Here is a 15,325-nt window from a genome sequence, read left to right as displayed (position 1 = left end):
AAGCTCTACCTTGAGAGCTACCACATTACAGTACTGATCCCAGAGAAGTCCCGAAGATACGATTTTGTCTCTAGAGTTGGAATCTAAAGAAGTGGATATGATTGTATGGGGTCAGCAGTAAAGTACTGAGTCTTTTTGTGTTTGTCCGAGGACAGTCTCGTGTTTCTTTTTTTTTCACATCACCGTATTCTTCATAGGCGCTCAGCCCTTCGCTTATGCACACACACAGCCTCTTTCATCTACGGGATCCCTCTCCTACAGTGTAGCCCTTCAATCAACACTGCTGTGATCCTTGCGCTGCTTTCTCCTCTTCACTCTCAGAGCCTCCCACCATCGCACCCGCTCCCTGTACAGCTCGTCCCTCTTCTCCTTTATCTGCAAGCCCAAGACTCCACGTACCATGCTCGCTCATCAACCTGAAGCTTCCCTCTTCTATTACGTAGCCACATGTATGAGCACGATGCCTTCTCAATCAATCCAGCCACCTCACTAGTGACATTTTATCACTCTCAAGACATTTCCCCCAAATCACATTAGATGCACATTTTGGACCTTTAGTCACACAATTCCCACACACATTAGCATGCACATCAAAGCTTGCATGCTCCCCCGTACACAGAAATGAAAATCCCCTTGACATGGGTAACATCCAAGTACACATTGACTCAGGAAAATAAAGTTAAAAAACCCTTCATGACTTGATTTTCATGACCCCAAAAACATTTCACTTGACCACACACTGGACCACCTTGCTCTGGAAGTCTGGTACAACCACATTGCATTTCATCATTTCCCTAATAAGTCCCTGCAAAAAAACTTTTAGTCTTTCAAGTTCAAAACAAAAAGGTCTTTTACATGTGCAACCAATTACATTGGCTTATTCACACACAACCCGCAAATTAACACTATCATGTGTTTAGTGTCTACCCTCATGCACAATCTATGTGGAGAAAAATATATACAGATTTTATCCTATCATATTAGCCCAACCAAAAAGCTGCAAACATTCATGTTTGACAGCTTGAAGCCAACATAAATTGCACTGCAGTAAGTATATCTTCAGTCAGAACTTCACTGGATGCATCTTTTTCCATCACAACTGGTCCACATGTTGACACTTGCATTATTCTTATCACATACTTCTTCAACCGGTACCCATTCACTCGATTGGTGTGCAAACTTCCATCCAAATCACTCAACTGATAAGATCCATTTGAATACTTCTTAAACACACTGAAAGGACCCACCCACTTTGTCACAAATTTAGTCTTGAAAGTACTATCCAGTTTACTGTCATATCTTAATACAAAGTCTCCTTCTTTGATGTTCTTATCCTTATACTTCAGATTAGCTTTCATTTGATTCTTTTCCTGAGTTTGAGCATAGTATTCAATTGCCTTCATTCTATCAAGCTGAGCTTCCTGTAGTTCAACCAACCTTCTTTCATACTCGGTGTTAGGTTCTTCATCCATTTTCATGAGCAACTTCAAAGCTGGAATTTCTACTTCCAATGGCAACATAGCTTCTTTTCCATATACAAGATGAAAAGGAGAAAACTATGTACCTTCCTTGACTGCTATTCGGTAAGCCCACAATGCTTGTGGCACAACTTGATCCCAGCTTTTCCCATGCATCTTCATGATCTTACTCATCATATTAATCAACTCTCCGTTGAAATATTCATTCTTAGTGTTACACTGAGGATAATAAGGAGTAGCATATCTTTGTTTAATTCTGAGCTTATCACACAACAAGTCAACCAACTCACTCCTAAATCCAGGCCCCTTATGACTTACCAATTCCAGAGGCATTCCAAATCTACAACATATATCTTCATATATGAATTTGCTCACTTGTTTAGCATTGACTGAAGCAACTGCCCGTGCTTCTGCCCATCTCGAAAGATACTCTACCGCAGTGAGAATGTAACACTTTCCTCCTGAAGTCATGGGAAGTGGACCGATTGCATCAATCCCCCACTTCTCGAATATGTTGTATGCTATGATGAGATTTCTCAACTCTGGATGTAACACTCTTCTTCCCATCTGTTGGCATTGTAAACAGGATCTGCACCAATGCTTTATATCTCTCTATAGAGAGGGCCAAATATACCCTTCCATTAGTATCTTTCTTAGCATTGTCTTGAATGCGAAATGTCCGCCACAAATCCCCTCATGATTTGCCTCAAGCACATGCATGATCTCAGCTTGCCATGGGATTCTTCTCAAGACTAAATCTGCACCCTTCATATACAAAACATCGTCAATTAGACAATAAGGCTCACAAGTCTTAATAAATCTATACCTCTTTTCTTTCGGAACCTCTTCTGGCACTTTTCCTGTGAGCAAGAAAGCCTCCACATTCGAAAGATACTCTCTCCCTCTGTACAAAGGTTCTTGAACTTTTACTACACACACTTGAACATTTTCCTCTCCACAAGCAGCATCATGTGCCTCATGATTTAAGTTTCTGTCCACATGCTGTAACAACCATGCATCAAAATGTCTGAGCAACTTTTTAACAATGCTAACCCAATTCTTTAAATGTTCATGCTTTATCTTCCACATCCCCAGAATCTGTTTTACAACCAGCATTGAATCACCTTTTATGATCAGTCTTTTTATTCCCATCTTCAAACATGATTGCAAGCCTTCAGCTAAAGCAGCATATTCAGCTTCATTATTACTGCTTACCTTCAAGGGAAAACCTGATTTCCGAATTACCTTGCCATCAAGATCATAGACAACCATTCCACCGGTTGCTTTGTCAATACTCTTCCTGTAAGAACCATCAAAGAACAAGGTATAGCTGTCTTCTAAACTTTTTTCCTGCACTCTCTGAGTATGATCTTCCACTTCGTTGACTAAAATAGGAGTATCTTTGTAAGTAAGCAAATCGGCCAGGGTTGCTCTGGTTGAGTTCTCTGCCAGGAAAGTAAAAGTATACTCCTGTAATTCTGTTACCCATCTCACCATACTTCGTGAAAAATTAATACCATTCACAAGTTGTGGCAACAGAGTACAACTGGTAAGTACCACAAAAGAATGAGGCAATAAATCATTCCAAAATCTTCTACATGCAAATACAAAGCTGGCTAATACCAATTCAGCAGCTGAATACTTCTTCTCTGCTTCAGTTTTTACCCTACTAGCAAAAAACACAGGCCTCATATACCTTGATTGCTCTCCCTGCTGCAATAAAATGGCTCCCAATGCATCTGGCCCTACTGAAGGATTGACATAGAAAGTCTTCTCGAAATCAGGAGCTTTAACACTTGACACTCTTCCAACAATCTCTTTGACTGCTTCAAAAACCTCTCCACATTCACTTGTCCATTGCAAAGGCACCTTCTTCACTGCTTGATGTAATGGATACAAAACTTGAGAAAGCATAGAAATGAATCTGGAAAGATACTTAACCTTTTGCAAGAAAGTATGCAACTGCCTTGTCTCTGTTGGAGGTGCTAGAGTAACCAATGCTTTGATCTTCTCAGGGTCTGGCTCTATTCCATTCTCAGAAACAACATGACTCAATACTTTAATACTTGGCTGTGCCAACTTACATTTTTTGGGATTAAGTTGTCCTCCACTATCATCAATTCTCCCAAGTAGTTGATCCAGTTTGGAACAATGATCCTTCCGATCACTAAAAATACAAATATCATTAATAAAAGCCTTGCAAAATTTATCAAGAAAAGGGGCAAGTACCTCATTTGTGTTCTCCTGGTAATGCGAGGGAGCATTCTTCAAACCAAAAGGCATCTTCTTATAAGAAAAGCAGCCCCAGGGAGTAATGAAAGTTGTATTTGTCTGGTCTTCAGGAGCAATAATAGCCCGAATACCCATCACATAAACTATACATCTCATGACCGCCGGCTACCTTATCCAGTATGTCATCCACATGTGGGAGAGGATAGTGATTACTCTTCGTCATAGTATTCAACGGTTTGTAATTAACACATACTCTCCATCGTCCATCTTTCTTTGGTACGATAACCACAGGGCTGGCCCAGTCAGAGTGAACAATGGGAAAAATTATATCAGCCTTAAGCAACTTGACCACCTCCTCTCGAAGTACCCTCACTTGCTCAGGACTCAATCTTTTCATTTTCTGAAATACCGGCCTTGCATCTTCTTTTAATTCAATCTTCAAAGGCTTCCCTTTAAACCCTCTAATCTCTTCATACGATGTGATAAATAAATAGGGATACCTGCGCAACATGGCTGAATACTCTTCCTTTTCTTTCAGAGTAAGATCTGGATTAATCATTTGCTGTACTAATTCCTGTGTTGAGACAGGTGCGTCTTTAGATTGCATAAACTCCTCCATTGCTTCAAATCTGTCCTCTTCTAACTGATGTACGGTTTCAGCCTGCTCCTTTGTACCCAAAAAATTCACTCCCTCAATGAAAGCAACCTGAGCTTCATTACTGTCAGAAGTAATACTACTTTCTTCTTCACTCATGGTCTCACTCTGTTTTTCTTCTTCTTCGATTGGGCTTGATATCTCAGCACGACTTACCATATCAAAACTGAATTTTTTACCATTAGATGTATATATTGAGATTATTCCCTTCCCCCAATTTTGAATAGCTCCCACTTTTCTCAACCAAGGTCTACCTAAAATGAGAGGGTAAGCACCCATACCTGCCGGCATAATATGACAATCTATTCTGCAATGCACATTGAAGACTTCCACATCCAAATCCTTCACTACCCCCAAACTCTTCACTCTGGCGTGGTTGGCCATTCTTATTCGGAAGTGAGAAGGATCAGTAACCTCCAAACCCAACCTCTCAACACAAGATTGAGTCATCACACATATCTGGGCACCTCCATCAATGTATGCCTCTCCAAGCTTATATCCTTTATGCCATGCCTCCACCGAAGGGCAAATATCAGGAAGCTCTGAAATAGACATAATATTTTTTGCTACTTTATGCACAACTCTCTTCTTACCTGGATTTACAGCTTTCCTCCATTCTCTCTTCAGCCTTGGACAGAGCCCAACCATCTGTGCAAAAGTAATATCCACCTTTCTGTTAGACAAATCAGCAATCAAATCATATTCTGCGTGCTCCTTTCCCAAGGGATAATCAGTTGTTCTGTGCTTCTGTCTGGGCTTCCTTACCTTTTTCCTCTGGTAAGTAACAACATCTTCAACCTGCTTACTCTTTTTAACACTTGGCTCTCCTTCTTCATCCCTGTCTCTCTTCCCAAGAGGCAAAACATCCAAATCCCTCTCTTCCAATCCAAGCACGCTGACAAACTTACCTTTCCCTCTATCTTCAAAAGAAACCTTCTTTACTCCGTTACTACTTGAAGGTCCAGGCTCTTTTATCTCCACTCCATGATCAGTTAACCTATCATTTAAATTTGAAGGAAGTGGGTACACATCACCGCCAACTCTGGAGGGCTTATCACATTGTGTACTATAATGTCCCCAATCTAGACAATTGAAGCATTGCACATACGGAGCATACACTCCCCGTCCTCTCCCGCCTTGCAAAGGTGCTTGAACACTTGAATTGGATGTATTACCTGCTCCTCTACCACCTGGAGTCCGACCTCGTCCTCTTCCTGCCATAAGGTTTAAACTGAGATTCTTCATTAATTCAGCCATTTCATGAATTTCATCCTTCATTGATCCCTCTTTCTTTTCTTCTGGCCTCACTGGCTCAATTACATTCTGCACAAGCATCTCCATAACAGAAGGAGCAACGGGCACGCCATACTCCAACTGAATTATCCTTCTTTGCTTCCTCTCTTTTTCCTTAGCCACTCTCAGGGCTTCCTCAAAAGTTGGCAGGTCCTTCACCTCAACCTTCACCCGTATCTCAAGCTTTAATCCTGCAATAAATCTATCCTTCTTTATGACACGAGGTGGTACTTCTGGCAAAAGAATGGACTGCCATTTATTCCACATGACCATAAATCTACTCACATAATCATCCACAGTTTGGTCTTTCCTTTGATACAAAGCACATAACTCCCTCCATACTCCATCTGCATCCCTGGTACATGCAAACTGTGCTAAAAAACCACTTCTTACCTCTCCATAAGTGAGATTCCTGCGTTCTCCTTGCTCATTTTGAAAACTGGCCTGAAATTCCTGCAACCATGTACGGGCTTCTCCCATTAAGCAAAAAAATAAAATTTGCAGCAACACTAGGGTGCATTTCTGTCTTTTATGAGAGCTGTGAACTCCATACTCTCAATAAACTTTTCGGGGTCTTCATTGGGTAAACCATAAAATCTTGCAAATTCTTGAGCCATTTTCCAAGATCACTGAGTACTCCTTGACTTGGGTGGACTTTCACTCACCAAAACAAAGACTCTGTCCCTAGCAGGATCGCCATAACAATGATATGAAAAAAAAAGAAACACAGGACTGTCCTCAGACAAACGCAAAATGACTCAGTACTTTATTGCTGACCCCATACAATCATATCCACTTCTTCAGAATCCAACTCTAGAGACAAAATCGTATCTTCAGGACTTCTCCGGGATCAGTACTATAATGTGGTAGCTCTCAAGGTAGAGCTTATGCACCGATTTTCAGAGTGGGTACCCAGAGCACGTAAGTAACAAGTCAACCTCCCACACAATCTGACTAGAACACACCCAGACTCTTTGAAAGAGGGGAGAGACTACACAACCCGAAACAAATTGAACTTAGAACTGCACTTTTCCTTTAAAAAAAAAAACTCAGAAAGCAGTCAGCCTCAGAACACTATGAACCCACAGCCCACTGCTCAATGGCCAGCACTACTCCCTAGGCCACAAGTTGTTCAAAAGAAGAACTGGTGGGTACCATCATCTGTAAACCTGCAGATATATTCACCGTACAAGCAGTCGTACAATTATACGTACGACAGCATGCCCATACACCACACAATAGTCCGTACAGTCTGGATTTAATGACGACCATCTTTCGTACAACTCGTAGAAGACATCTTTAATGACCCGTACGTGCCTGTTCTGAAGGCACCGTACTACCAGCCCGTACTAATTAACAATTACAACCCGTACAACCACGTACTGCAGCCCGTACAAAACCCACGCTTCGGATTCCGTACCAGCCGTACGGCTCTTTCCAGCCTTCAATCAATGCACGCCATCCGATGCAAGGCTACGCTTGTTTCCAAAGCTCCCTTCTCACCACGTACTAGCCCGTATTCTTCATAGGCGCTCAGCCCTTCGCTTATGCACACACACAGCCTCTTTCATCTACGGAATCCCTCTCCTACAGTGGAGCCCTTCAATCAACACCGCTGTGATCCTTGCACTGCTTCCTCCTCTTCACTCTCGGAGCCTCCCACCATCGCATCCGCTCCCTGTACAGCTCGTCCCTCTTCTCCTTTATCTGCAAGCCCAAGACTCCACGTACCATGCTCGCTCATCAACCAGAAGCTTCCCTCTTCTATTACATAGCCACATGTATGAGCACGATGCCTTCTCAATCAGTCCAGCTACCTCACCAGTGACATTTTACCACTCTCAAGACATTTCCCCCAAATCACATTAGATGCACATTTTGGACCTTTAGTCACACAATTCCCACACACATTAGCATGCACATCAAAGCTTACATGCTCCCCCGTACACAGAAATGAAAAGCCCCTTGACATGGGTAACATCCAAGTACACATTGACTCAGGAAAATAAAATTAAACCTTCATGACTTGATTTTCATGACCCCAAAAACATTTCACTTGACCACACACTGGGCCACCTTGCTCTGGAAGTTTGGTACAACCACATTGCATTTCATCATTTCCCTAATAAGTCCCTGCAAAAAAACTCTTAGTCTTTCAAGCTCAAAACAAAAAGGTCTTTTACATGTGCAGCCAGTTACATTGGCTTATTCACACACAACCCGCAAATTAACACTATCATGTGTTCAGTGTCTACCCTCATGCACAATCTATGTGGAGAAAAATATATACAGATTTTATCCTTCAACGGGATGCTCTTCTGTCGATGCCCTGCGTCAATCCACTTCCACTCTACAGGGTCCCACTGCAAATACCTAATGGGAACTCCACTGTAGATCCAATGCCTCCAAGATCCGGTAGAGAGAAGCCGGGGGTTTGGGTCAAGGAGGATTGAGTACTTTAAAACCCACACGGTCCAGATTGGTTGGAAAGATCATAGTGTGATGATGTTCATCCCTCCTAGCGATCTTTTATATCTACTATGCAACAACAAAGTATATTGAAAACATCTTCTCATTGATTTCACTTTCTTCATTTGTTGTCTCTATTCACGATGACAAGAATGAATTAAGTGTGTTTGAACAAATGGAATTAAAGAAGTTGCTGACTGAATTTAATGTTGTATATCATAATTTCCCAAGGTGAATGGTAACTCTACCAGTGTATGCGCAGCAACATTGAACCACAAATAGCCTTCCAGAAATTGGAATTCACAAGCCTACAACAATTCGCCTTCCCTTTGGCAGTCTTGGATCAGATTTCCTAAACGAATTCAAGCTCTTGCCCCTACGTTTCTTGGCTGATTTCAATTCAAAAACGAAATTCCACCCTTTTCTACTGGAAACACGAATTTTCCACCTTCCCTGTTCAGGGTAATCTTGTACTAAAATCCAAATTTTCTACTCAAAAACAAAAATTTCCCTAGACATTGATAGACAAATTGAGTGAGCCTATGGAGAATTCGATTAGGGTTCAAATTAGTGAGTCAACAAAATTGTGAATTTCCTAGGAGACCCTGGCCAACGTTTCCTTGTATAGAAACTTGACTTTCAAGAATAGCTCTGATACCCACTGACACGACCCCAAGGCTCCTGAAAACCGGAACCTGCAAAACAAGCACAAAGGAACAACCATGGAAACAACAAAGATGGGTGCAGGTTATCTTACCACCAACCATGACATCTGGGAGGAAAAGACTCGAGAAACTTGGGATGTCCCCTCTGAGCCACGAGTTGAGCTGCTGGCACATCTCCTAATCAGATCCCAACCAGCTGGCCATATACCACCAAGTAGCGCCCCATGGGCCTTGGATCAGCTGTTGGGTCTTGGGCTATGCTAGGAAATAGGTGCACGTCTACAACACGATCCAAGATCCAGACCGGCAAGGAAGAGCTGAACTTGCTCTAACATGAACCACTGAAAATTGAACCCATGGGCTCCTCATATAGGCTCAAGTCCAGTGCATTGAAAAATATCAAAAACCCTAATTTGAACCCTAATCGAGTCGTTTTGCAACTCAACCCGAGAATCGCTTGCCTAGCCCAAAGCCTTCCCAAATTTCTTGAGCTAGTTCTGTGCACTTAAAGCACACGCCAGATACGATACATGCACATGGCCAAGAGCAGCTTTGTCTGACAATGGCTCTGGATCTTGTGAGGATTGGCAGCGAGGAGGAATACTAAGGATAGCTTCTGTTGCACACAGAGAGAGAAAGAAAGTTGTATTAATGTATGTAGAGGGCCTCATAGGCCTATGAGACAAAATACACATCCAAAAAAAGAAAACTACTACATCTCCAAGGAGAGAGGGAGTGCACAAGGTATCTCCTAGAGAGTGCATAAAGTAGCTCTTAGTTATATCTATAATCTAGTATTATCATTGTGTAGCCTTCATTACATTAGTTTAAGACTGAGAGTCGTAGGGCTTTAGATTTGAATTCTCTAATCAGTGCTTGTCCTTCACTGTAGATTTGAATTCTCTAATCAGTGCTGCTGCTTGGTCAATAGTAGCACATGGTTTCTGTCTACATCAACAGCCTACAATAGATTTAGGCTCAGCCTTGTAATCGTTCGTCAGCAGTCCAACAAAGCAACTCAGTTTTCAGTGCAGAAGCTGGCTCCTTAGTTCAGCCTCCCCTTGGCTTAATTCCAAGGGAAACTAATAATCTTTATCTCCATCCTTAGTGGCTTTTCGTATCGTTTTTACACTTGGTGATTGCCAAGGCTATAAGCAATAAAGATGTAAGTAGTTAGCATACATGCAAGCCTTTTGCTGTGAAGAGTAGACATGTATGTGTTGTGCATAGGACCTTTGGTGCATGTTATATTAACTTCCCCCCCTTCTCCCCCTTGCCGCACTGCCCCTTGCCCCAAAACACAGACCCCCACCCTTCCTTAGAGAAGCAAAGCCTTTAGAATGGGAATCTCATGAAGAAAGAAATCAATGGACCCAAGAACACGCCAGCAGAGTGGGATTCTCTAGCTCTAGAAGCAAAAGGGAGTGGGATCTCTAGTTGGCAATGTCAAAAGGAGTGTAATAGGAAACCGTACTGTTCCTCATCCATAAACGAGCTACAGAGAGTCATTAAGTATCTTTCTGGAAGAAGATCACATTGTAGATGTATGTCAGAGCTGCTAGTCATAATTAATTTTAGCTTTATTTTTCCTTCTCCCAAATTAAGCATTGATAGGTATATTTGTTCTCCATACACCTAAATGATAAAGCAATCGCATGGTGGTATAACGGCTTGTCAATTGCACCAATGAACTATCAGATTAGTCGATCTATGTTTGAGATGAATTTACGGTAGACATATGATCTAGATTTTATAATCTCAATATAAGGGCAAAATGATCATGCAGTCCTATGAGATGGCTAAAGACAAATGAATCAGCTATTATGCAAATTGGTTCGCACAAATGTCGACTCAACTAACCAAAGAGCAAGGGATAAGCTGACCAATATTCTTAATTCTATTGGATATCCAGTCTACATTGGAAGTTTTAGGTCACACTACTACAATTTGGCATAACGACTTACCCAAAACGTTAGTTGACGAGGTGATTGCTTGGGAATCTGAAGCGTGTGGCTCCCAGTACCTTCGAGAGGTAGCAATCGGCAGCCAAAGATGTACACATAGTCTTTCACTGTGGATGGCATGGTTGTCTCCAGAGTGTCGATGGAGCGATGTAACATCTCCCCACAAGACATTCCCCTTATTTGACAATGCGGCCAGGATGCTCAATGAGCCTAGACTTGGAATCTACAATGGATACATGCCGAGAGAGCACATTGGGAGACTTTTGGCATTACATTACACATGTAGGGTTTCTATCAAAGGAGCCCCAAAGATTTTCTAGAGATATCGAGAAAAATCTTTCGAATTTAGGTGGGGCTTCTCTTACACAAATATTCTTAGAAAAATTTCTCAAAGTTGTGATTTTTATTTATTGTATGGGCTTTCCATTTTCTTTGTAGTAATGGTACAAAATGATCTTATACCCCCCCCCCCCCTTTTTTTTTTGGATGGGAATTTGCTAAATATAACAAATATTTAACGCCACAATTTAACCATGCCTTTGGCAGTGTTTGAAGGGTTTGGAAGAGGTGCAAGAGCTGCTGAAGAAATATCAATAGGTGACATTATTTTAGAGATCCCCCAACATGCTATAATATGTGAAGATACAGTTGTGAACACAGACATGGTAAGAATCAGTTGCTTGTTTTTTGCAATCAATCGGGAAGAAACTCTAGATGACATTCCAAGTATGTTTTACAATGTGTGTTCAATGATAAACACCAATAATTCTAATCAACCTTATGCTGTTAAATTTTTTAAAATGTTAATGCTTTTGGTCCTAATGCCATCCTAAGTTGGGTGTTGATAGTTCCAAAAGGAAGCAAAAGTGAGCATATAAGACATGATATTGTTGGCCTTGTAGCTACTATCAAGCATAGCAATGGCTTAAATAGTACTAAGTAGAGATAGAAAGGTTACAGAGTTTTATGATATTTTGCTTTATTATCCTTGACGCTGACTTTTGTATTGTTATCATTAAAAAAAGAAGAAAAGACTTCTACAAAGTATGAAACAAACTCCAAGAGCAAAGATCATGTCAGAAATACATCATGTGAAGCATGAGAAACCAAACACCCCAAAAGAGAGCTAGGAAAAATCTAAGGTTGAGGCTGAAAGTGCCACCTCAACCCTATGGAGGACTCCAAGAAAACGGGTATCTCCACTCAGTAAGAAAAACAGTGCTCCTTGCAAAAGCTGCCCAGGAATACCCTTGCATGCTCACCCAAATGGTTGTCAATGTGTGTTCAGTATCTGTCCAAATATTGGCCAATGTGTGTGAAGGATGGATGTGGGAGCCATCCAAAGCCACTGTGCATCTGGATCTCCAAACTTGCCACGCCAAAATGCTCGCCAGGATTTCCCAGGAAGTATCCAGTAAGGCATGTGCCCGTCTGAGGGAGAGCCGCTAATAGTGTTTCATCACCCAAGATTTGAGTCAACATAATCCAGAAAGCATGACTCAACCAGAGTCCAAGAAGAGTTATGCCTTTCGTGAGATACTTGAGGCGCCGAAAGAGAATTTGCTCTGGCAGGTTTTTTTCATACTTTAATAGAAGTCTCTTTCATGGAAAAAAAATAAAACTTGGGTCATATTTTTGGCCTCACACCCACCGGATCCAGGCAAATGTTAGAGGGTGATCGCAAAGAGGTCTTTTTTCTCCAGTTGAGTTCTCTCGACACTACCTAGGCCTTGTGGAGTAGAGTCCTATTTTCCTTGGTCCTTATTTGGTATTCTTTATACCATAATATCATGGTTTCACAGTGGATGATAGGATACGACACACCATGTTCCATGGCTCCTAATGACGCTTCATTTTCTAGAGCTTCCGAAGGAGTATCGGCCTATATGGTTTTCCATTCGAGCTTGTTTCGGTACACACAGAAAGGCCTTGTTTGCCCCCCCCCCTCTTGAGTTTTTTTTTTTTTTGCAAAAAGAGACTTCTATTAAGTATTAAAGAAAAACCATTAGAGCAAGCCACATACGGGATACAACATGCAATGCATGAAAAGCTCAAGAGCCAAAAAGGAAGGATTGAGGCTGATAGTGCCATCTCAATCCTTGAGTTTGATCATGGTGGTGAGTTGAAACATGCATGGTCATGTAGACTGGGCACGTCAATACTCTGCATCAGCTGGTATTTCATCAAGAGGTATAATGGGCTTGGGTGCAACAGTCAAGGACATCCTCATGATTCAGGAGCACATGTTCTCAGATTCGGACACTAGACAATGGTCTCGTCTTCTTTTCTCACTCCAAGGAGGATCTCAGCCACTAATCGTGAAGATGAGGTACTCTAACGTGTTGTGCCCTAACAAAGACATCGCTGAGAAGGAGCCTCCACCCTGCTTGTCCTTCTCGAATTCTAGATTCAATCCAAAAGTTTCAATCAGGAAGGCTCTCATTAAGCCGACTCCAGAAAGAAGGTCACTATTGTGGGCAAGCATATGCATGCACATTCAAGATCCCAATCTTGAAGTCTCCCATCCTCGATCCAATCCACTACGTATATCCTCCAATGAGCTCTCCTTGTTCAAACATGTCTGGGGCCAGAGTCTAGACTACAGGAATATACACACCCCTGCTCGTCCATTGTGGAGACCAAATCTCCAGACACCTTCCCTAGACTCCTCAGAGTAGCCTCAGCCACTCCTTCCATTGATGGCATGATGGATTTCTTGAGAGACTAGATAGATTTTACCTGGGCGCATTGGGCGACGATAGACAGAGCCATGGGGATTTTGGTAAGGATGACGATGCTTGATAATTTTAGATTATGCTTCACTTATTCACTTGGAGCATCTTTGTCGTGGACTGGCCTTGAAGGGGTGTGAATCCCCGATGATTGGTCCAGAAGGAGGTCTAGCAGGCCATAGCCAAGATTTGGCAGCGATTGATGTTCCTTCCGCATGGGCCAACTAGGTAGTGGAGGCGATGGTGCTGAGCTTCAATCGCAGGCACTTCAGAGTCGGGCAATCTTTTTAGGAGTAGGAGAGAGCATTTAGATAGTATTCGACCTCTATAGAGAGGCTTAGGGAGCAATACCTAGCCTGTTAGCCACACATTCATAGAATAGAGTTCTCCTATCACTCTTCCATAGCACGTTGGATGTAACAAGAGGATATGATGACCAGGTAGTTTTTCTAGGCCACTGGCATGTGCTCAGTAGGGACCCAACGTCAATATCTATGTGATGAGAGCAAGATCCGCTTGGACCTCAGGAGATTCTTGTGATGACTACGTCCTCCTTTTCAATCAAAGGAGGTGTCTACATGGGTTCTTGTACTCAAGGAGTCGGTTTGGGCATCCGCTCCTACAGTGATCTTTTTGTGCATTCGCAATTAGCAGATGCCCTGTTCAGAGGAGCTATTGGAGGCCCTCAAGACCCTTCCACCATACACGTGTCTAGGCAAGGATGTCCAGACACCATCCTTCTATACAAAAATACACCATTGTGAAAAAAACCATTTCACAAAAGAAAAGTGGACTCCATACGCTCACAACAAATTGAACTTGCACACCAATGAGAGCAATGAGAACACTATCATGGTAGGATATAAACATAGGGAGAATTTTTTTTCTTAGAGCCACAACGTGACCACCCTCTTAATGCATGCAACACCACAAAAGAGCAGCTTTATGTAACCAAAAAGTAGACATTCCAAAAATTAAAGCTGTTGACACAACCACCCCATTGCAGTACGCTTCCACCATAACCCAAGCAAACTCATTGTCCTATCAGCTACACTGTCTAAGCATGTTTTGCTTCAAAAGGCTAGTTTAGGAAACCAAAATGAAATTATATATTCTTCACAAGGAGTTGTAGCTTGAATGCAGATAACATGGACTAATTTTGATAAGCCTTCTCCTTCAGTGCTAGCCTTTGTTGTCATGGTTGAGTCTATCCTTCACCTCCAGAGGATTGAAAGAAACTTAGCACAAAGACCTTTGTATAAATGGATGCTCAAGTATGTGTGGGTGTGTAAATCTGTATGTGTGAGAAGATATATTTATGTTATGGTATATATCTATGTCAAAATAGCTAATCTCTCCTATGCATGATGGAGCTTATGGTTTTCAACCTTGTGACTGTCATGAGATTGAAATTCAACCGTGTTGTGTTTTCAAAGCATGAGTTTGGGCATGTTCTTGGATTCATTTAGATGTATGTTTCCACCTTGCTAGCAGACATGCAAGTTTCACCTTGTGAAGTTTCCGTCCATGTTGCGACTTGCTGATATTGCGATAAATTCTTTCTATGTTAAGTGGTGTGTTGTTCATCATCAAATAGATTGTCTTGTGCTTGGAAATGCTCGTTTCGGAGAGGCTAAAATGAAATTGTATAGTCTTCACAAGCGGTTGTAGCTGAAATGAAGAGAACGCGGACTACTTTTTGAATAGCCTTCTTCTTTTGTGCTACTCTTTGTCACGGCTGAGTCTTCCCTTCACCACCAGAGTGTTGATTGAAACTCAATACGAAGACCTTTGTATCAATGGATGCTTAAATATGTGTGGGCATGTGGAGCATAGT

At 41.9% G+C, this 15,325-nt stretch overlaps 1 protein-coding gene across 2 annotated transcripts in view; it reads left to right on the top strand.

Annotated features, from left to right (window-relative positions):
- LOC147880053 (uncharacterized) overlaps positions 1-15,325 on the top strand; it is an 85,422-nt gene that overhangs the window by 55,376 nt on the left and 14,721 nt on the right. For both annotated transcript variants that reach the window (XM_087372023.1, XM_087372022.1), the window contains one exon: positions 11,303-11,421. In XM_087372023.1, coding sequence (XP_087228149.1) covers positions 11,303-11,421 — 119 coding nt within the window. The remainder of the gene's footprint in view (positions 1-11,302; positions 11,422-15,325) is intronic.

This window comes from Dipteris shenzhenensis, chromosome 33 (genome assembly GCF_047967505.1).
Source record: "Dipteris shenzhenensis isolate YYH24624 ecotype China chromosome 33, Dip_SZ_1.0, whole genome shotgun sequence".
NCBI lineage: Eukaryota > Viridiplantae > Streptophyta > Polypodiopsida > Gleicheniales > Dipteridaceae > Dipteris > Dipteris shenzhenensis.
The sequence above is the reverse complement of the archived record's forward strand: the minus strand, read 5'-3'. Positions and strand labels throughout refer to the sequence as shown.